Source organism: Diabrotica virgifera, chromosome 3 (assembly GCF_917563875.1).
Source record: "Diabrotica virgifera virgifera chromosome 3, PGI_DIABVI_V3a".
Classification (NCBI taxonomy): Eukaryota; Metazoa; Arthropoda; class Insecta; order Coleoptera; family Chrysomelidae; genus Diabrotica; species Diabrotica virgifera.
This window is the reverse complement of record NC_065445.1, coordinates 265,586,407-265,611,065: the sequence shown is the minus strand read 5'-3', so window position 1 is coordinate 265,611,065 and position 24,659 is coordinate 265,586,407. Positions and strand designations below refer to the sequence as shown.

Here is a 24,659-nt window from a genome sequence, read left to right as displayed (position 1 = left end):
CTGTCAAAGATAAAATATAAAATACAACCGCAAACAATTCAAAGTAATCGGACATTACGAATGATTACGAACCATTACGAGCTTGCCGGTCTCCAGTTACGTCACGACTTCCGAATGTGCAATATATTATCTCGTTATTTATAGTATCATGGGTCTACCTGTTGTCAAGGAGGATTTTCTAATTTTACTAATGCCATACTCTGTATTAGAGTAGGTACGAAGACTCGATTCATACGGGTTCTTTGAACCGCATATTGGAATGTTTTCGTAGCGGTGCCTTTTGATATTGTCATATCTGGGTTAAACAGAGAACTTGAATCAAGTCGACATTCATTTCACTTATTCCCCGTTAGAGGGCGTTCTAACCATACTACGGTACATGATACTATAAATAACGGCACATGATACTATAAATGTTATTTATAGTATCATGCTACGGTATAAATAATTTTATTTTTGTACCGAGAACTACGGACGTTTTGGTGTAAATTTGTCTTCTGCAGAACCTCTTTGACAACAGGTAGACCCATGATACTATAAATAACAAGATAATATATTGCACATCCGGAAGTCGTGACGTAACTGGAAACCGGCAAGTTCGTAATGGTTCGTAATCATTCGTAATGTCCGATTACTTTGAATTGTTCGCGATTGTATTTTATCTTTGACAGTTATTTTGACTGGAATCTCGACACTAAATTTTTTTCGAATACATTGAAGTTTAATTTTACTTTGCTAATTCAATAATTTCATCACAAAATGCATACAAATCCCATTTAACTTTAACAAGAATTCAAATTCAACTTCCGGTCTCCAGTTACATCATCAATGCGCGAGCTCTGACGTATTTGCGCTACGGGAAAATACTATCTCTTTATTTATAGTATCATGGGTAGACCTATAAATAGTACTATCGGGGATGGCAGGAGACGGATTTAAATCAAAACGAAACCGTAGATTTTCTAATTTTACTAGATATTTGTGTTTGTCTACCCTTTTCATCTGGATATTATTAATATGGAATGTCTCATTGTCTTTTGAATGTTTTGTAATGACCATAATGAATTTTTTTCTTTCCAATTTTCGTTTAGTTGTTCCAGTAAAGTATATGTTTGTCAGACTTTGTAGAGTTGAAGTAAATATAACAGTGTCATCGGCATATCTTATATTATTAAGGATTTCATCATTTATGATCATCCTATCCATTACACTCTCATAAAGCTTCGTGGGAGATAAGGCTTTGCTATATTAAACAGCTGTGGTGATAATATAGTAAATATAGCCCTATGTCTTACACCCCGAAGAATTTCTATTTATTCCGATATTTGATTCTCAATTCTTATTTTGACTTTCTGGTTGCACAAAACTACAGTGTCATAAAACTACATCAGGCCCTAATAATATGTGAGAGAGTAATTGATAGACGGATACGTGAAGAAATCGAAATAGGTATCCAATAATCAGTTTGGTTTTATGCAAATCAGATAAACAGACGATAATTGGACTTAAGAAAGCATATGATTATGATAGAGATTTTTCTTCAGACGATTCTGTGGTGGGCGCATATTTATATTAAGTTAATAAAAAAGTATATTTTTAAATTACAATAACTGAAAAAGTTTTGACTAAATTTTCGTTAATCTGTAAAAGATCTAGGCCAACGAGAAAAACTCCTTGGCTTCGTACTTAAAAGATTCAAAAATCCTTTTGACGAGAAAATATAGACCTTCGAGTATTCTTTTATATCCATCTTTATAAAGTGTACGTATTGTGTAAATACCTGATACAAAAATATACTTCTTACTTAACAATTTACGAAAGAAAAAATCACAAAAAAAAGGAAAATAAATGAAAGTGGTTGTTAAGCCCAGAGGTATACGGACATAGAACAAGAAGATATTCTTTTCGACAGTGACAGTTTCTGTAAATGTACACATGATAAATGACATATGTGTGACATATCTTTATTAATGTTTATTTAATAAATACCAAAAGTAAATGGTAAATAAAGATAATACATTATTAGTCCAATCAATAAATAAATAAATCCGATTGTTTAATTAGATTAAAATTATGTAAAATACTAAATGAATCTTGTTGACAAGAGACCTGGATATACCAGGAGTGGGGTGAGTATTAAAAGAATTCAGTAATATAGTTTTTGGTTGCTATTATTCCTTCTACTTCTATAAAGTGCCGCCTCCCAATCGGAGGTTGGATATCATCATCCCTATCTTTAGTCTATCTTCCGCTGCTCTAAAGGGTTCTCTGGAATTGCATTTAAACCAGTCCCATTACACATTTTTCAAACATTACACTCTCCTTCTTCATATACTCCTTCTCCTCTTAACTTTCCCTGTATTATCAATCGCATTTCATATCGCTGTCCCTCATTACGTGTCCCAGATATTGTAACTTTCTTATTTTTATTGTGAAAATTTTTTCTTGCAGCTTTTCTCCTCCTGCTTTAAAAATCTCTGCCGGAATTCCGCTTTCTCCTGCGCTTTTGTTATTTTTTGCTTCAATATTGCTTCTTTTACTTCTTGTAGTGTCGGTTCTTCTTCCCGTTTCTGTTATTTGTTATCCTGATGTTGTTGTTTTATTTCCTGGGGTTCTGCTCGTTTATTTGCATTTAATAGTTCTTCAAAACACTACGCCCCTCTGTTCAATTTTTCTATTGTTTCTCCTAAAAGCACACCATCTGGATTAGCTGGAGAATATGATAAAAATGAATAAAATATGGTATACTTACAGATAAACTCCATTATAATTGCAAAAACATGAAGTACATATGTACAGTACATCTACTTAAATTACGTAAAGTTGTATACAGTGTTCTTCATTTCTTGGTAAAAACTCATGTCAGTTTCAGTTGTGTCAATTTCGTCTGGTGAAAATCAGTCCGTGTTAGATGGGCTTCTGGGTTATCAAAGGCTGACTTATCGGGGTTCCACTGTATTTCATATTCCTTGCCCATTGCATGCAATACTTCTGACTATAGCTCATTTATGCATCCTTGCTTCAATGTCTAGCTCTCAAGACCATATTGTAGTATTGAAAACATGTAGCATCTGAGAGCTCCAATTCTCAGTACTAAGCTAAGATCTCTATTGCAGAGAATTGGTTTCATTTTTACAAACCCATTTCTTGCATATGTATTTATCAACTCTTGCTCTCAGTACATTTCCCAAATGTTTTGTTTTAGTATTTGTTTTCTTCAATTCTTAGATATTATCAATTCTTTTAAATATTCATTATTAGTCTATAATATTTTTTACAGAAACTCTTCGTTTTGTTTAGTAGAAGGGGCAGTGAGGGTAATTGGAAACAACATCAGTGAGGGAGGTCAGTAACATCGAGAATCATACCTCTAGGGTAATCTGCCTAGGTACATCGGATCACTGAGCGCAAATCCTATCATGGTCTTTACAAATCCCAATTAAGCAAAAGTCATATAAAAACACAATAATAAGGAAATTTAATAAAAACTCGTTATTAGAATTTAAAACCTTATACGGAAAAACACTTCCAATTGAAGACGTAACATTGAAGGACATTGATAATGTGTTTGATGATTTCATGTCACATTTTCAGTGGTGCTTTGCCAAAACACGCCAAACACAGAAATAAAATACCCTTCTCTAGTCAATTAGACTCTGAACTTGAACAATTAAAAGACCTGAATTGGCTAAAACAAAAAGCTAATGATTCCTCCTTAACATAATATTATAAAAAACAAAAAAAATCACTCGATATAAAAATCTACAACGAGAAAAAATTATACCATTCTAATATAATAAACAACTCGAATAATAAAGCTAAGTCTCTATGGAATATGGTTAACTCAAAACTGGATAGAGGGAAACAAAAAAAAAAAAGAAATTATATTGTTAAATAATGGGTCGAGCATAACTGGGAAAAAAGAGGTCGCAAACACATTCGGTCACTATTTCGCAAATTCGGTTTCTGATAAGATCGACAGCTTAAATCTACCCCTTAATTCTTGCACATCAAGTAAGATACGAGGTCTGAATTCAATGTTTTTTTCACCGGTCACTCAAGATGATATTCAGCAGATAATTCTAACGCTTAAAAAGAAATACCCTGCTGGTATTGATGAAATACCGGCTGTCGTATTGAAAGAATGTGTAGAAATAATTTCTGTCCAACTATCTCACATTACCAATTTATCTGTTACTCAAGGTAAGTTCCCAAAAAAAACTAAAAGTAAATAGAACCATTCCTTTATTTAAAAAAGATGATCCACAATGTGTCGAGAATTACAGAATGATATGTATACTTAGCTGTTTCTCTAAAATTATTGAATTGGTAGTGTACAAACAGTTAATTAAATACTTAGACCACAATAAAATAATTACTCAATCCCAACATGGTTTGCGCCAGAACTATTCAATCGAAACTGCTTCAATTGAGCTTGTACAATATGTCCATGAAAATATTGATCAGAACAACTACTTAGTGGGCATATTTTTCGACCTAACCCGTGCATTTGACACGATTAACCATAACTACTTATCAATAATACTTGAAGCCATGGGTATTCGAGGTCCAATTCAATCTTGGATTAACTCATATATGTCTGGCAGAACACTCAAAGTGCAGGTTGATGATGAGTTGTCTGATGAGTTTAGTACTCCTATTGGAACTCCGCAAGGTGGAGTATTAGGACCACTTTTATTTCTCCTCTACATAAATGACCTACCTTTAAGTATAACAAATGGACATGTTTTTATACATGCAGACGACACAACAATTGTAATTGTAGCTGATGGTTTAGACGAGTTGCATAAGAAAATACAAATAACCATGAATGAATTCATTCATTGGTGTCAAATAAATCACCTTCTTATCAATGAAAATAAGACCATTTTTATCCAATTCACATCTCCACTTAAGGAAGGTGACAATATAACCTTAACATTAAATAATTGAAAATTTGAGACTGTCGAACACACTAAATTCCTTGGAATGGAATTAGCTTCCAAATTAAATTTTAATCATCAAATTGACTCTCTCTGTAAAAAACTAAATAAACTCTACTTTGCTTTCAATAGTTTGAAATCAAATTTTTATCAATCTTACCTACTTAACTTGTACTATGCATTTGTATACTCCGCCATCAGCTGCAATATAATTGTGTGGGGCAGAGATATGGAAATTGGGCGAATATTCGTCCTTCAAAAGCGATTCATTCGCCTAATTTTTAACTTAGATTACAACGAATCTTGTAGAGATACATTTAAAAAGAATAATATTATGACCTGCACATGCATCTATCTTTTCAAACTATTAACCTACACTTTTCTTAATAAGAATAAGTTTGAAATAAATAGTGATGTCCATAATTACCACACGAGAAATAGAAGTGATATCCACCTAAACAAATTCAACCGATTTCAACTAAAAAAGTCTCCAATGTATGCCGGAGGACAATTTTTTAATTTGCTACCAAATTCAATAAAAGAAATATTACATTTTAACAAGTTCAAAACCAGGTTAAAGTTGTTTTTAACTGAACATTGTTTTTATTGTCTAGACGAATTCATTGGCTGGAACAATAGCTAGCAACTGATTCCGATATTTTTATACTTTTAACAATATTTTATCAGTCTCGTAATCTTGTTCTCTACTAAATGTTTGTTACCATTAATGTTTTTAATAAGATAACTTTATTTTACTTTAATGTAGTATTTTTTAATATCCTACTTATTGTACTATAAGTATACCATGTTTGTGACTTGTCTTATGTCATGTAAATGATACAAAAAGATCAATAAATTTATCTATCTATCTATCTATCAGATACTTTGTTTTTCATCACGAATAGCAGCATCTATCAACCATTCTAAAAAATGTTTTGAATAAATGTTACTTATTTTTTCATGAAGAATCCAAATCTGCAATAGGAAACGGGGGTTCCTATTAAAGATTTTAAAGTTACCCCCCACCACACCTCCAGGGTGTAGAGTGGGAGGTCGTGTTTGGTGTCATTCGATAGGTTTTTGAAAAATATTAAAAACGTGTTTGTTGGTTTTTCATTTGGAAGTGTATTTCTTGAGATATTAGACCTTTTATATAATATAATTTATCTATGGTATCACGATAAATTGTTTACACATCATTAGTCATCTATCCACAATTCTCTCCACAAAGTTGCTTATTTTTCGTAAGGAATCCAAATCTGCAATAAGAAATGGGGGTTTCCATTTAAGATTTCAAAGTTACTCCCACCCCACCTCCAGCGGGTGGAGTGAGGCTCGTGTTTAGTGTCATTCGATAGATTTTTGAAAATGATTGAACACGTATTTTCCAGTTTTTCGATCCGATGTTCATTTCGCGAAATATTCGACTGTTCCGCTACTTTTGGACTTTGGGACAGCCCGTAGTATAAAATTAGGGGAAAAACTAATTTGTGTTCTCATTTCGGTTTTTATGTTCTATGAACCCTTTTTCAAAACATAGTAGAGGTGGTTTGCTGTTAAAAGCTAAAAAAAGCTCTACAGCTTAATCTAAATAAGAACCATTACTGTTTATTATTCCTAATGTATATTTTTATTATTTGTATGACACTACATGCATAGGATTAATTAATCTATTTGTTAGTCAAGTAATACGATGTTATAAATAGCATTTAGTATGTAAACATTTGTAATGAATACAGTTTGTTTTATCTTTTCAGGATCCGCCACTTTTTTTTATTATGATGCGATTTAACATTAAAATAGCACTACTGTTTCTTGTGTTTGTTGGGATTTTAACAGTGTTAACGTTGTATTCGTTTTGTGGAAGCTCAGATAAGGAATGGCATAGATTGAACAGTCTTAGCTCAAAATCGTTTGATCTTCAGGTCACTGAAGAACTAGATTGTGAAATAAACGGCGATTATATCATTGGCTGTCGCAAAGAGGGGGATGATGTTTATATTCCCTTTTCATTTTTACACAAGTAAGTTAAACTTTTATTATTCCAAAGAAAAAATTGATATTTACTATTTGTAATTTGTAATTTATTTCTATTAAGAGCGTAGGCGCAAAATTTCATTCCAATTATTTTTAAATGAATTAATTTTTTCGAATCCTGAGAAAACTAATAAGTATTTTTGAAAAATTTAAACGCAGAATTAAAGATTACATCATTACCGAGGGTAAAAAGTCCCTGAAAACTTCTATGTTTATTTTAATAAGTTACAGGGGTGAAAAAGCAGAGAAAATTGAGTGTGATTTTTAATTTCAAATATCTCTCTCAAAAGAAACTTTTTATTTATTCTAAGGGACTTTCTACCCTTGGTAATGATGTAATATTTCATTCTGCTTTGAATTTTTTAAAAATATTTATTAGTTTTTCCAGTATTCGAAAAAAATGAACACTATGTCCGTGGTGATATTTTCCAAATCGAACATTCGCTATCTTTGTCATACAACACACTCATAAAACACATTCGAACAGAATGTGGTGACAAGACAGTGACAAATAAGTCTACTAAATATTTGACACGGCGTCAGGAATATTTTGAGTTGTTTATTAAATAACATTGATAGTGTATTTGATAAATAATTGATTTAAGACGTGAAATTAATAAAAAGTTATTTATTGTTTAGTATTTATGGAAGATCCAAGCACAGAATACATCAGGGTATATTCTATTATTATCTATTATTAGCTTTTATTGTATAGTATGTAAATTATTGTAATCACTGAATACATAGTGAAAAAATAATTATTCTATTAATTACCTGAATTAGTAGGTAACTTAAGTGATTATACAAGTAATAGGTTATCTGACCAATGGTGCTTTATGCTAGCGAGACCTGGATCTTAAGTAAAACCATATAACTGATGCTAGATTGTTGGGAGCGGAGGATACTCAGAAGAATACGTGGAGATATAAAAGATGGACATATCTAGAGAAGATGAACAAATAACGAAATGATGCAAATGTATGAACAACAAAAAATTTCAAACATTTCGAAAGTTCAAAGACTAAGATGGCTCAGACAAATAGCTAGAATGCAGGAAGGAAGAGTTCCCACAGAATTAATAAATATTGAAGCTGGCACAAAAAAGAAAAGAGGATGACCATGAAGAAAATGGACGGAATCGGTAAAAGAAGACTTGGGATTGTTAGAAGTACAAAACTGGAAAACCCTAGCACGATAGGAAGAAATGGAAGAAAGCCATTGAAGCCTTGGGACCCTAAGGCCTTTTTCAGCTGATGTAGATAATCATTTGTGTGATTGATTGCTATACAAAGATAACCGTAATTCTGACACTACTAGAGTGCAGCCTTTTTCTAAAAATAATTTAGCATGTTTTGCAATTTTAATTTTTTTTAGATATTTTGAAGTGTATGGAAAGCTAGCCACGTATGATGGGACAGAACGATTTGAGTGGTCTCATAGCTACAGCAAAGTCTATCGTCCTAAAGCCAAATATGATCCCAGGGGGGTATTTATGTATTTTGAAAATTATAATGTAGAAGTCAGAGATAGAGTTAAATGCGTTAGTGGAATAGAGGGAGTACCTGTATCTACGCAATGGGAGAGTCAAGGTAACTGTTTTTATTTATACCAAAGATGTTGGAATTTTAATATACAATATTCCAAACACATCAATACTAGTAAATAGTTCTATATTCCCTACATTCAATTCATTATTTTCAGAAAAAATTGTACAATTAATGTGGATATCGTTTATAAACCACTCATAGGCGGTAAAAAACTGTAAAACCGTGGAATTTTGAGAACCAACACCGATTTTAATGAAAATTTGGTTTTAAGCTCTGTTGACACTCTTCTTCAAAATCTACCCTATGCCGAACTGCGCTTTTGCCCTGGGGGTGAAAACAACCCCATCTAGGGGATGAAAATGTTTTAATCAAAATAACTATGGAAATCGATAGAGTGACCAATTCTAAGTAAATTTTGCTCTATAAATTTTTTATGCAAAATTGACACTTTTCAAGTTATTTGAGACTGAAACTATGCATTTTTCATTGAAAAATTCGCGTTTGATAAACGTTTTTCATGAATAACTTAAAAAAATTTAATTTTATAGAAAAAATAATTAAAAACAAAATTGTGGCTAATAAATAAATAAAGAGATTCGCGTCGGAAAGACCTAGGTAAACCCAATACCAACTGAGTTGTTGCTCTTTAAAAAGGATGGTTATTTTCGAACAACCTCTAAATGGAAAACCTTCAATCTCAAATAACTCAAATGTGGTTCAATTTTTTGGAAAAACTTAAGAGACATCTTTTAAAGCTCATTAAAAAATCTTTCAAATAAGCTCTGACAAAAGGTTTTTGCTTAAAAATTGACTGACTTATGACGAAAATAAAGTTGCTCTCTGCTTTTTTCGTTTTGAAATGTAAAAATTAAACCCTCGTCGTTACAATCCTGATAGAAATGAATAGCTTTCCAATTTAAATTAACTTTACTTAGGTATAGTTGATACGATCCATGTGATTTGACCGGTTTGGAATGCTTAGTTTAGAAAAAATAGTTGATTAAATCGAAAATGACATTATTATAATTAAAAAGAAAGTGCATTTTTCTTTAATAAACCTAAAAGTATTCATGATCCAAAAACAAAAAAAGAAAATTTTCAGTAAAAAAAATTCTACAATTAATATTTGAAACATTTTTTCATATTATGAATACTTTTAATAATTAAAAATGTCATTTTCAATTTAATCAACTATTTTTTCTAAACTAAGCATTCCAAATCGGTCAAATCACATGGATCGTATCAATTATACCTAAATAAAGTTACTTTCAAGTGAAAAGCTATTCATTTCTATTAGGATTGTAACGACAAGGAATTAATTTTTACATTTCAAAAAGAAAAAAGTAGAGAGCGACTTTATTTTCGTCATAAGTCAGTCAGTTCTTATACAAAAAACTTTTATCACACTTTATTTGAAAGGCTTTTTAATGAGCTTTAAAAGATGTCTATTAAGTTTTGCCAAAAAATTGCACCACATTCGAGTTATTTGAGATTAAAGGTTCTCCATTTCGATGTTCTTCGAAAATAACCATCTCTTAAAGAGCAATAACTCAATCGTTAATGGGGTTACATATGTCTTTCAGACGCGAATCTCTTTGTTTCTTTATTAGCTACAATTTTGTTCTTAATGAATTTTTCCATAAAATTAAATTTTTTTAAGCTATTCATGAAAAACGGTTATAAAACGTGAGTTTTTTTCAATAAAAAATGCATAGTTTCAATCGCAAATAACTTGGAAAGTGTCAATTTTCCAAAAAAATTGTATAGAACAAAATTTACTCAGAATTGGTGACTCTATTGATTTCCATACTTATTTTGATTAAAAAATTTTCATCACCTAGATGGGGTTGTTTTCACCCCAGGGCAAAAGCGCAGTTCGGCATAGGGTAGATTTTGACAAAGGTTATAATTACTATCTATTGAACGAAAAATCCTTAGACACATATATAAGGGTGTGAAAGAAAATGACGTATGGCGCAGAAGATATAATTTTGAACTATACGCAGCATACAACGAACCCGATGTCATAACATCCATAAAGATCGGACGTCTGCGCTGGATGGGCCATGTTGAACGAATGTTGGAGACCGAAACACCAAAACATATAATGAAGCAAACACCAGTAGGGAGAAGGTCAAAGGGAAGACCAAAACTTAGATACATGGAACAAGTGGAACAAGATCTGAAAACACTTGAGATTACCCACTGGAAAAACAATGCAAGGAACAGAACAGAATGGCGGAAAATCCTAGAACAAGCCAGGACCCAAAAAGGGTTGTCGAGCTACTGATGATGATGATGATGATAATAATTACTATCTAAATCCAAATTTTCAAGGAAATCGACCTTGGTTCTCAAAATTCCACGAGAAAAAGGCTGTTGATTGGACTATCAGTCCAATTAACAGTTTAAAATTTGTCCAGTTCGATAAGCATTTATTGGTCGTAGATTAAAATCTTTCTATATATTCCAGGTTATTACTATCCCACCCAGATAGCTCAGTTTGGGCTTTCCCACTTTAGCAAAAACCTGACTGAACCGGAACCTAGGAGGAAGATGGTAGAAGACTGCGAAAAAGACTTAGCCAAGTGGACAGTACCGCCAACTGCAAAGCTAGAAAGGCTCTTAGAAAAATCTTCTAATAATAAAATTTTAAAATTTGTTACCAGTGAAAATTATATGGAGGGGATTAGACTGAAGATGGATCATGTTTTGTACTTTGTTATGAGTATGGATGTTTTTTTGAATAGTAACAGCAGTATTACTGTTACGTTGCAAAACAGGGAAAATAAAGAAATTTATTTTTTGCACTATATCACGTCGGATATTTGGATTACTTCTCAGGTAAGTCTTTTACAATTTTAGAATGCTATATTATATCAGTTCATATATCAAGAATTCATATATTAATACCAATTATCTGGAGGAAGTCTTTCAACCTCTTCCATCGCAAAACACGCCCGAAATAGAAGCTAAGATCAAAGAAACTCTTGAAGTTCCACACCAAATGTCCCAAATTCCAAAACTCTTCAAAGTCAAAGAGGTACATGAAACGATCAGAAGTAACTTAAATCCAGACAAGGTTCCAGGGTTTGATCTGATCAAAGGCCGTCTTATTAAATAACTCCCAAGAAAATGGATCGTGCTAGTAACAACAATATTTAACACAGTGCTACGACTAGGATACTTTTCGGCGCAGTGGAAAGTTGCCGAGCTTATACTTATTCAGAAACCTGGAAAACTTATAAATGAAGTAACTTCATACAGACCAATCAGCCTGCTGCCAGTCCTTGGTAAACTCCTACAAAAGCTACTCATAACCCGATTGAATCCCATAATAGAAGAAAACCACCTGATTCCTGAACACCAATTCGGATTTAGAAAGGATCATAGCACAATTGAACAGATACATAGAGTAGTGGACGAAATAAATGAAACATTTGAGCAATAAAATTACTGCACGACTGTTTTCTTAGATGTGAGTCAAGCCTTTGGTAAGGTTTGGCATGATGGTCTATTATTTAAATTAAAAAAAAATCACTTCCCCATACACTGTACATTATTATGGAATCCTAGCTAAAAGAAATATATTTAACTGTGAGGTACAGACAGACAAGAAAGTTGGGGTACCACTGGGCAGTGTTCTTGGTCCACTTCTCTATCTTATGTACACAGCTGAACTTCCAGTAAGCAACCAAACAATCACAGCTTCTTTTGCAGATGATAAAGCGTTAATGGTCAAACACAAAGACCAGTCATAGCTGCAAGAATTCTCTAACAACATCTAATAATGAAAATTGTAGTGAAAATTCAGGATTGGACAAGAAACTGGAGAATCAAAGTCAACGAAGTAAAATCAGTTCAGGTTACATTTACCAAGTGCAGAGGTACAGTGCCACCTGTTACACTAAATGGACAAAATCTGACTCAATCTGACAGTGTCAAGTGTTTGGGGATGCACTTGGACAAAGGACTGACCTGGAGAAAACACATTTTCAACAAAAGAAAACAACTTGGCTTGAAACTCATCAAATACTATTGGCTATTGGGAAGATAGTCAAAACTTAGCTTATAAAACTAATTATTGGTTTATAAAGTAGCCTTAAAACCCATACGGACCTATGGTGTACAACTATGGGGTACGGCCGCAAACTCGAAACATAGAGATATTGGAACGCTTTCAGTCGAAGGTACTACGGACCATAACAAATTCACCTTGGTTTATACCAAACAGGGAAATCCGAGACGATCTCCAAGTTGCCAAAGTTAAGGAAATAGTAAGTGAATAGAATAGAGAGCCTCTATTTGGTAAAATTGGAAAACCACCCAAACAATCTTGCACTACTACAAACTATCTTGCTAGATAATAGTGAGCAGACTCGGAGATTTAAGAGGCATAAACCATTGGAGCTACCATATAGGTTCTAAGCAGCAGTGAAGTGAAGCGAAATGTAGTGAAGTACTTAGCATTAAAGGCCATTTCAATAATCAAAGAGACTAGTAGAGTTTTTGTTATCACTGGATAACAAATCCAAATTTACACATACACGATTTTGTACAAGCAAAAACATTCTTATTGGGACCGTGCAAGTTCGGAAAAGCGACACCTGGTTTCATAGCTCGGCAACATTTTTCGCACTTTTAATTATATTGGCCAATCATATTGGTCCTGGTTACTGGACAATTGTTAAGGCTATAGCTCAAAAAAATATAAGAAGAAAAAGTAATATTAAGGTTATGTTATTAAAATGTAAACAATTGTATGTAGTAAATAAAATTAATTATTAAAATGCACTACTACAAGCAAAATGCAATTAATTACATTTACTTTTATATGATAATTACATATCATATCAATATTGTGGAGCAACATAATATAATTTTTCTTCTTCATTGACAGTAGATATGAAATATACGTCAATTTGACAATTTCAATTGACAATGAATTATTTACGAAAGTTGCAAGATTTCTCCACTATTCGCGCACGATCGTTTCTCGTATCCCCTCCAAGTACTTGCACACGGCGAATAATTTTTATCTATTGATTGCATATAGTAAATAAACTTTAATAAAAAAATATATCAAGAAATCATATTTTCAAAAGTTGGCCCTTTGTTTCAAAAATTTTATACCTATAGCTTTGTTTATAAATTTAATGAACAAAAAAAAGTTATTTAGTAAATTAATATTTCTAGTTTTACTACCTAATTTGCAAAAAACACATTTAAAATAAACCCTTTACAAAGCTTTAAATGTAAAGTGAGACTCTGGGAGAACAGTGGGGGAAATGCAATTTAAACCAATGAAATGTACTAAACTCCTTTATATTTTTGGTTTTTTTATTTGTTCCGTTTTTTTTTAAGTTTTCTTAATATTATTTTAGGATAATAACATTTACCACGGCATCGGAACAAACCCGAGCTGGAAGAAAATGACGCGAGATTTGATTATAGATCTTCACAAAGGTCTCGCTTATTTGGATAAAGACAAATCGAAACCCAAACTGTCCAGATCCAAGATGAAAGTCATCGATATAACGTTGAGAGGTTCGGGAGCTATCGACAATCTTACACTCTCCTCTTCGGAGCACATCCAGCAGTTTTATGATGCCGCAGAATGGTTCGTTAGGCACCAAGACGTCGACACCGGAGGATGGGCCATTCCTGTCAAACGGAAATTAGCCGCTGGTTTTCAAGATCTAGAGCCAGGTATGTATCTACTTTATTTCTTCTTCTTCTTAGGGTGCCTGTCCGCTCCGAACGTTGGCGATCATTCTGGCTATGATGACTCTGTTAGTTGCTATACGGAATAGTTGTGTTGAGGTCTTTCTATACCATGCTCTCAGGTTAGCAAGCCAGGATATTCTTTTTCGTCCTGGAGCCCTTTTTCCTTCAATTTTACCTTGTAAAATGCACTGGAGCCCGTATCTGCCTTGATTTCTCATTATATGCCCCAAGTACTGCAGCTTACGGCCCTTCACGATGTTGACTAAAGCTGCGGTTGTGTTCATCCTCCGTAGTACTTCTTCATTGGTGACTTTGTCTGTCCATGGTATCTTCAGGATCCTTCTATACAACCATAGCTCAAAAGCCTGAAGTTTCGATAGAGTTTCCGCCTTCAATGTCCACGTTTCTACTCCGTATAGAAACACTGAGTACACGTAACATTTAAGGAGCCTTATTTTTGTTTTTAGAGTGATGTCATGGCTCTTGAACACAGAGCTCATAGTCAAGAATGCACTCTTTGCCTTTCCGATGCGACATTTAATCTCTTGAGTATTGTCCCACGACTCATTGATTATAGTTCCCAAATAGTTGTATTGTGAGACACGTTCAATTCTCATTTGGTTCACATACAGATTTACTCCAGTTATGTTTTGCTTGCTGATGATCATTAGCTTGGTTTTGCGGGTGTTTATGTCTAGTCCATATGTTCTACTGGTTTCAGTTATTTTATCCATTAAGTTTTGCAGCCCTTCTATGGTATTGGAAAACACTATTGTATCATCTGCATATCGCAGGTTACTTAGCCTAATGGGGATTAAATTAAAATTCGGCTTTCCATGCCGAAGAGAAGATAACCAGATAGATCATGTACTTATGTCAAAAAAATGGCTAAAACTAATACAAGATGTCAGATCATACAGGGGAGTAAACGCTGGTTCAGGCCACATAGTAATAGCAAAATTAAAAATGAAAATAATAAGAGCACAAGCTCATCGAAATAGGAAAAAATTGGAATTTTGACAAGCTAAAGACAGAAGAGGTAAACAATATATACGCAGACGACAGTAAAAAACTTCAAACGGCAAAACAGAAGACAGAGAAACTGACTAGAATAACTACAAAACAATAGAGGCAGCAGGAGAAACAATAGGACAAAGACAAAAGAGTGAATAAAAATATAGTTTGATGAAGAATGCAAAGCTAAATACATAGGTACAGAAGAAACAATGTAGACGACATGGATAAAGAACGGAACAGATAAAAAACTAAATAAATACAAAAGAAAAAACAAGAAGCGGCAAAGCGACATAAAAGAACAAAAATCAAAATCGATTAAAGAGTAAATGGAAGCAATAGAAGCAAATAACAAAGATAACAAAAGACAATACGAATATTAAAAAAAAAATAATTAACCAACAATAAAATACCAGTAACATCTAAAATCAGCAAAGAAAACTGGGGACAGCATTTTTCTAATTTATACAGTCAAACAAAGCACGAATATTGGGGAACTAAAGATAAGGGGTGAAAGAGACAAAGAAGAAAACCCTCTCACATACAAGTAACTTATAACAGTGAAAACATTGAAATCAGGAAATGCAGCAGAACCGTATGAAATCAATAATAAATTAATGAAAAATGGTGGGGAAGAACTGGTGCACCGGATTCATAAACTAATAAAAAATATATGGAACTCTAAAAATGCCTATGGAGAGTAGAAGTGGTCATATAATAACGATATATAAAAAGGAGATCTAGGGGATAGCAGTAACTCTAGAGGAATCATGCTACTGTGCACCACATACAAAACATTGACAAGCATCTTGAGAAATAGAATAAATACACCGAAAATACACTAGGGCAACCCACCAAGGTTTCAGAAAAGGAAAATAGACCATAGACGCCATTCAGCTACTAACAGAGCTCATTGAAAAGTGCTGCGAACATGACGTAAATACACCTACTATTTATATATTTCCGGCAAGCCTTTAACTAACTTCGTGAGTAGACACCATTTTTTACTCAAAATGGAAAACATGAATATACTAGCAAAACTGATTAGACTATCACAGACGAAAGAAATACAGAAACTATCAATATAGTTTCTTTCATAGAAATGTAGGAGGAGTATGACAAGGTCACAGCCTGTCTACTACTATTTTAACATAGCACTGGACGAAGCGAATAATAAAACTGGGATCATAATAAGATGATCATACAAAGCTCTACACAAATTATGGGATACGCTGACGACATGGTAATAGCCTCAAGAGAATAAAAATCTTAGAATACGCACTGATGACTCTGATAGAAGAAGCGAAAATTAAAGGACTAAAAATAAATGATGAAAAGAAGAAGTATATATTAATCTCAAGAAAAATTGTAATATAGATAATATAGAGATTTCAAAAAGTAGAGAGATTTAAGTAACCAGGCGAAACAATAGACAGCTCAAATAACAGGTACGCAGAGATAACTAAAAGCGTAATAGCGGGCAATAGATCATATTGAAAATACCAAAAACTTCTAAGATAGACATATCAGTAAAAACACAAAAGTAAAATGTTTATATAATTTATTATTCTAATTGGGAAATTAGCCACAATTTAACTTGAAAAATGATTTTATTAACGTTTCGACTTCCACTTCGGACGAATATTAATATTTTGTATTTTGACAACGACGTCCGAAGTGAAAGTCGAAACGTAATACAATTATTATTTTTTCAAGTTAAATTGTGGTTTATTTCGCAATTAGAATAATAAATTACATAAATGCCACAAAGAAATAGCTTCAGTACAATAGTAAAATATATAAAACAGCAATCAGATCTGTCATAACCTACCCAGCAGAGATAATATGCCTGGCTATTAGAGAAAAAGACAAAGTAAGAATAATAGAAAGGACGATCCTCAGAATTCTTGTACCAAAAAAAAAAAAAATCCAAGACGGAAAGTTTAGACGATTGTAACAACGAGATAAATAACCAGATAAATATAGCAAATATACAGTCGGAAAAATAAAAGAATACCCATGAACGATCATATCAAGTACATATTTTGGATTTGCTGCCTTTTTCTATAAATAACAAACGAGAGAGATAAATTATTAAGTGTTGTCTACACAGCAAAATTGTTATCCAAGACATACGCAGTTACATATTTATAATTGATAGAGTGAGACGACGATACAATTGTTCAACGTAGTTATATTAATTTAGTAGAAAATTTAAACTCACATTTGACTATTTCTGTACTTCTAATGTCATTCTTAAAGACACGATCAACATCAGTAGAGATAATGGTTGTATAAACTACTATTCGAGTAATCGTGCTGGTCAACTATAATCTGACAGATTCAATTTCTGTCACTTTGACAGTGAAACTGGGTTAGGTTCGGTAGAGTTTATAAATTTTAATAATCAGTCGTATTTACTTGAATAAACTCAGTTCTTTTAAAAGCTATTTTGATATTACATATATTGTATTTTTGGTTTGGTAAGTATTTATTTAATTAAAATACGTCAATAAAATTTGTAAGTAATCATACTACATATTACTCTGACTTTTCAATCATAGTGTATAAAATTACAGATTAGTATATTTTTACGAATGTACATTTATTTGCAGATAATGTCTGGAAAATGATCTGGATACCAAAATGATCTGAATTCATTAAGTTTACTTTCATTTAAATCACTTAATGCAGCTGACATAAATTACATTTTTTAAATTCCTGTTACTCTTTACATCTGGCAACTTTAACATGGAGAAATTCATAATACTATATTTGCTTACTCATTATTTTTGTATTATTAATATATAATATATATCAAATAATTAATTACGGTAGTAAAAGTAACATTTATTACCAATAAATATATAGGTATTATCAGAAAAAGAATAACATCACAAAAAATTTTTGACACATTTACGTATCGAAAAATCGTACGGTGGGGTAGTAGTCACATCCGTTTTTTTACAGTATTAACTTAGTTTAGACGTTTTGACTAGAAATTTTTGATTTGATTTGTATGCATATCATCGATGACGCATGGGTATTCTTTCATTTTTCCTACTGTGGTCAGATATAAAAGTTCAAAGATTGAATTTGCTTGTCTCCTTTCATATTTCTCAACGTTCTCCGTCTTACATAGACTTATAATTCGTACAGATATAACGTCATACTTTTGATACACCTCTCTCTATTAGCTGTAGCTAAAACTGTAGTAGTATTTATATGCATTGCACACTTTTCTGACATTGCTTATGTATGGATAGCAGTGACAAAGAAAATATTCAGCGGCTATTTTTTACAAAAGCGACCAATTACAAAATAGAAATTAATTATTATTAATCAAAAATGAATAACCATTTTCAATTTCGTTGCAACACGAAACTACAGCTTTATCATCATTCCAGTTCAATCAAAGAGTGTAGCAAGCACCTCTACCGGTTTCGAAACTTATTAGTCTCTCATCAGGAGGCACATATGCTGCTCTCTCTGACCCAAATAGGACAAACCCCGGCGTGCAGTCACGGATCGCAACGAATGAAATGGCAAGGATGCCATAGCGGCAACTGCTAGCAAAAAACTAAGCTTTCAATCTAATAGCACATAAAACAACATCCAAAAATGTTATTCTACATCTTACCAGACTGAAAACAATGGGAACCTTCTCTGGTAACACCTCCGAGGCTCCTACAATTTGCAAACCATAACGGATGCTGAGACTAAGGAAGATGAGGGAATTTTACAATTTATAATTCACGTTCCATCTGCTCAGCGCGGTAAAGTTCCAACGAGAATGGTTCCCTACGCCGGGGTTTGTCCTAGTTGGGTCCGAGAGCGCAGTATATGTGCCTCCTGATGAGAGACTTATAAGTTTCGAAACCGGTAGAGGTGCTTGCTGCATTTTTTGATTGAACTGGAATGATTATGCGACTGTAGTTTCGTGTTGCAACGAAATTGAAAATGGTTATTCATTTTTGATTAACATGATTACTCTGATTGGAGTACGAAGGGAACCATTCTCGTTGGAACTTTACCGCGCTGAGCAGATGGGACGTGAATTATAAATTGTAAAATTCCCTCATCTTCCTTAATCTCAGCATCCGTTATGGCTTGCAAATTGTAGAAGCCTCGGAGGTGTTACCAGAGAAGGTTCCCATTGTTTTCAGTCTGGTAGGATGTAGAATAATATTTTTGGATGTTGTTTTATGTGCTATTAGATTGAAAACTTAGTTTTTTTTAATTATTATTATTTAAGTATTAAGAAAGTGATTATTATTTAAGTAATATAAATGATTGTTTAGGTTGGTATTCATCAATGGGACAGGGCCACGCATTATCAGTGTTGTCTAGAGCCTACTATCACTCCGGGGGCGACATCAGGTACCTTACAGCCGCGCTGAGAGGCCTCAAGCCTTTCCGAGTACCCAATTCCCAAGGAGGAGTCCGAGCAACGTTCCTCAACACCTACAACTGGTACGAAGAGTACCCCACCGAACCAGCGTCGTTCGTACTCAACGGTTTCATTTATTCTCTCTTAGGTTTGTATGATTTGATAACCATAGCACCTCACAGAGAAGCGCAGGAAGCGGAAATTTTATACAATGAAGGTATGATTTCTCTAAAAAATATGTTACCTTTGTTTGATATGGGCAGCGTTACTTCTTATGATTTAAGGCACTTCACGATCAGTACTGCACCTAATTTGGCCAGGTGGGACTACCATGCTACCCATGTTAATCAACTTTTGTTGTTAAGTACTATCGAAAATGAGCCGCTCTATAAAGTGACTGCGGAAAGGTGGATTGGGTATATGAATGGAAAACGAGCGGATCATAACTAAGGGTTTGATTTTGTTTAACCAAAGTTGATACCTGGGGAAAGGTAGTACTAAAAGGTGTTCAGTAAATTACCAGTGTTTGTTAAAATTTTTAGATTTTGTGAAAGAGGTTTGAAAAAGAATAATTTATGCTGTGATATGGTTTAAAAACTTGAGCTTTGAGTATAAAATACGTTGAAATTGTAAAAGACTTTATTTTTGTCGTTTTACATTAACCGATAACTAACAATTAAAATGTCGATAAAATATACTAAAATAAGTCTGCCTCTAATATTTGTATATACTTAGTCCCTTAAAATAGTGCGTTCCTTCAAGGTACGGGCTAAGTGCACGATTTAGAGCAAAAAAGTCTGATAAAATTTTGTTGTAAAGTCAACAGTTTTCAAAAAAATAATTTAATAATTTTAATGCATTTGATTAAGTTTGATTATTTGTATAGTGTTTTAACTTACATGAAAATTTTTTATTACAATCAACTCAATCAAGCTACGTCTTCAAGAAGTATCTTCTTCTTCTTCTTAAGGTGCCTATCCGTTCCGGATGTTGGCGACCAGCATGGCTATCCTAACTTTGCTTGCTGCTATTCTGAATAGTCCGGTTGTCGATGTATTAAACCACTTTCTCAGGTTTTGAAGCCAAGATATTCTTCTTCTCCCTGGTCCTCTCTTTCCAAATACCTTGCCTTGAAGAATGAGTTGCAACAAGCCATATCTCTGTTCATTCCTCATAACATGGCCAAGATATTCTAGTTTGCGCTCTTTGATTATGTTAATAATCTCGCATTCCTTGCCTATTCTACGTAGAACCTCAATATTAGTCACACGATCCACCCACGAAATTCTCAAAATGCGCCTGTAACACCACATCTCAAATGCCTCGAGTTTTCTCAAAGAAGCCTCGGAAAGTGTCCAGGCCTCTACTCCGTATAATAACGTAGAAAATACATAGCATCTGATGATAGAGATTTTGGTAGCAAGAGGTAAATCGTGGCTTCTGAAAAGAGACTTCATCATTATGAACGCTGATCTCGCTTTTCCTATGCGTTGTTTTATTTCACTTGAGTGGTCCCACTGGCTGTTTATGTTGGTACCAAGGTATGCGTAGCTGTCGACCCTGTCAATTAGTTGTTGGTTAACCAAAAGCTGTGTATTTAATATTTCGCGCTTACTGACTACCATATACTTTGTTTTTTTCGTATTGAGATCAAGTCCGTATTCTCTACTTATATCTGATATGCGCGACATTATTCTTTGCAAACCATCTAGACTGTCTGCAAAAACTACAGCGTCGTCGGCATATCTAATGTTGTTCAGACGCACTCCGTTGACTAATACGCCTTCCTGTAGTTCTCCCAGCGCTTGCTCGAAGATACATTCAGAGTATATATTAAACAGCACCGGGGACAGGATGCATCCTTGCCTCACTCCTCTATCTAGGTAGAGGTAAGAAGTATCTATCGGTAGAATATGTTAAAAAAAATTTGAGTGTTACATTTCTCCATTCAATCTTCTGGGAAGTTCGAGTGGTTCAATCAGATGATTATTAATAATAATCCCAGCCCATACATTAATACTTTTGGCATTATTAAAGTAAAACACAACCATTTCTCGTAAAACAAGCTTTATCTGCACACAACACTGTAGACATTTTGTTTTGAAACCTTCTACAAATCGTTAAACTTCGAGGTAAATCGCCTTGGTGTACCTAAATCTTGCACTAGTTATACACTATAGGTATTACGTAATTAACATGATACTTGCGATCGAAATCATGACAATACCACAACAATACGATACATTCTCGGGTTACAGGTAATTATGATATGACTGTTTGTGTTTACAATTTTAAATATCTTCTCTATGTCAAAACAAAATAAAATTGCCGGGTTGCCAAATGTAAATTTTAGTAAAAGACATTATTTTATTTTTTTGATGCAACAGATGACTTTAGAAAAAAAAATTATAAGAAAGTTTTCTTTTAAATGGTGCATTCTACCCACACCTTTAAGGAACGCACTATTTTCCGGGACACCCTGTATAATTGCCACCGACAGCAAGGTTTTTTATTGTATTGTACAACCAGATTAAAAAAATCGGTAAGAGTCACCAGATACCAGATAGACGATCCAGTTGGTTGCAGTCAAATTATTCGATAAGATCTCGAGTTTGGTTAGCTGTAAGTAAACGAGACATGGTAATAAAGTAAAACGATCTTCTGACACGGCATATAAGGTAAGAAGAATGAGCAGTGCATTAGGTTCTATTCCCTTTCACCAGTTTGTCAACTCTCATTACGAAATCTTTTGTCATGCGTGAATCCTTGTTTCATTTCTTACGATGGAAAATGTTTAGAAGCTCTAACTTAATTACTTATGTACGATTCCATAATATTTTCTCCTGTCTTATCGAGTATTATCGCTTACGCTGATATTCAGTATTCTACTGTCTGCTAATCAGGCGAGAAAAGGGAGTTTAGTACTTCATATCACAGCTGTGGCCTAATAAGAGGAAATTTACCAATCTTCACAATGCCTTGTAACTCTTCATTAAACAAATTAATGCCGCATATAGTGACCTTTTTTCTCTTCCGCCTACCTCAGACGAGACCCTATTATCTCTGGTACTTGGTTGTGAGATCCCTTCTTTCCAGGCGCGGATACAGGGGGGTCAATGGGTCCATGGACCCCTCTATTGTATTTAGTCTATAAGTATTTTTTATTATTTATTATTTTTTCTGTTAACTTTAAACTTTAAGCCATCAGTACAAGACTAAATTACAGGACAACAGCTTCCAAAGAATTAAAAGAAGCCATAAAATCTAATAAAACACCCTTCTCTGAAAAATAATCTGCAGGCGCATTTGTTTGGGTACCGGTGGAACCATAAACAACGGAACTATTTTTCTCATTTCAAAGAATAAAAAAAATGATGTTTTAAAATGCAAATACATTACACTGGGTATAAACCTTATCTCACGTTTCAAATTTGCGATACAATAAAGACTTGTATTTTACTAGATAATCCATGCGTACCTACCCATTGATGGTAGAAAGGTTAATCTTTATGGTAAAGAACGAAGCGTGAGATTAATAGTCGTGAATTGTCTATCAATCCTTTTGATACCGTAGGTATCTGGGATTATAATATAGTGTATTTTATCCTTAGTCGTATGGCTAAATCTGGAACATATAATATTTATTTGAAGTAAGTCTGCCCCCCCCCCCCCCCTATTATGAATTTCTAGATCCGCGCCTGCTCCTTTCGTTATATACTACCAAGAAGCCTGGTGCTCGAAATAATAGGTAGACATTTTCTTATGGTCAGCTTAAAGATTCTCCTGGCAACACAGATAATATTTACAAAAGCTAAAGGTTCCAATTGTAGTAGTTTGTATGTAATATATGCTAATGCTTTCCACAGTTTTCACTGTATTCCTTCACTCAACCGTTCTCTCCAGTTCTTTCTGTTTTGCCAGTCCCTTTCGTGCAAATTTCTTCTTTCCATTGCTTCGTCCACTTCATCTCTTCGGAGATCTTCGGGGTCTACCTCTCTTCCTTCTTCCTATCGGGCTCCACTCTGTTTTTCTGTTTATCGAACGATTTTGGTCTGTTCTTTTGACATGCTCGTACCAGGTTAATCTCTTCTGTTCGATGTAGTGTATTATATCTGAGTTCATTCCCATTATTTTCTTAATCTCTATGTTTATTCTATCTCTTCTTGTTACTCTGCATCTTCTCCTTAGGAATTACATCTCTGTTGCTCTTATTCTGTTTTTGGTTTTGTTATTTATTGTCCAATTTTCACACCCATAAGTGAGGATACTTCTTGTCATAGTGTTATATATTCTTATTTTTGTTTATATACTGAAATTCTTATCCCATAGTACCGGGTTCAATGTTCGTATGCAGTCTTTTGTGTGTCCCAGACTATTTTTATATCTTCTTCAGTTGTTCCTTTGTTTGATATTATGAAACCTAAATACTTGTACTTGTTTGTTTCTTTGATTTGTTTACCTTCATCTATTTCCAGCTGTTTTAATTCTGTATTCTCCGTTGTTATATATTTAGTTTTCTTTAGATTTATTTCCATCCCATTCTTTGTATATACCTTTTCCAGTTTTCTCATCATAAAACTGAGGTTATCTTCGTCTTTGCGATCACTATTTTTGGTCGTCAGCAAAACTTAGGGTATATGGTTGTAGTACATATACTTTCCTGTGACCGTGTCACAAAAAAAATTGTCCAGCGTAAGAACATGTAATAAATTATACAGGGTGTCCCGAAAAGATTGGTCCACATTCCAATTATACCACACATTCTGGGGTCAAAAATAGTTCGGTTTTTTAATTTTTTTTAAGATGTTTTTAAGAGTTTTCGATATATGAAAAAAAATCGATTTTCATTTTGTAACTGCAAAGGGCTGTAACTTTTTTTGTGTGCACAATTGTATATAGGTATGTGAGGTTCAATCAACCTATTTTTGACCCCAGAATCTGTGGTATAATTTATGACCAATCTTTTCGGAACACCCTATATAAACTGTTCTATAATAATGA

The 24,659-nt window shown here is 33.5% G+C and overlaps 1 protein-coding gene across 1 annotated transcript; it reads left to right on the top strand.

Annotated features, from left to right (window-relative positions):
• Positions 1-1,935: 1,935 nt before the first annotated feature.
• LOC114325857 (D-glucuronyl C5-epimerase B) lies at positions 1,936-20,293 on the top strand. The gene is made up of 6 exons (XM_028273992.2): positions 1,936-2,129; positions 6,701-6,966; positions 8,355-8,569; positions 11,001-11,371; positions 13,912-14,236; positions 19,570-20,293. The coding sequence occupies exons 1-6, from the start codon at positions 2,088-2,090 to the stop codon at positions 20,106-20,108; spliced, it is 1,758 nt and encodes a 585-aa protein (XP_028129793.1). The 5' UTR covers positions 1,936-2,087; the 3' UTR covers positions 20,109-20,293.
• Positions 20,294-24,659: the final 4,366 nt, after the last annotated feature.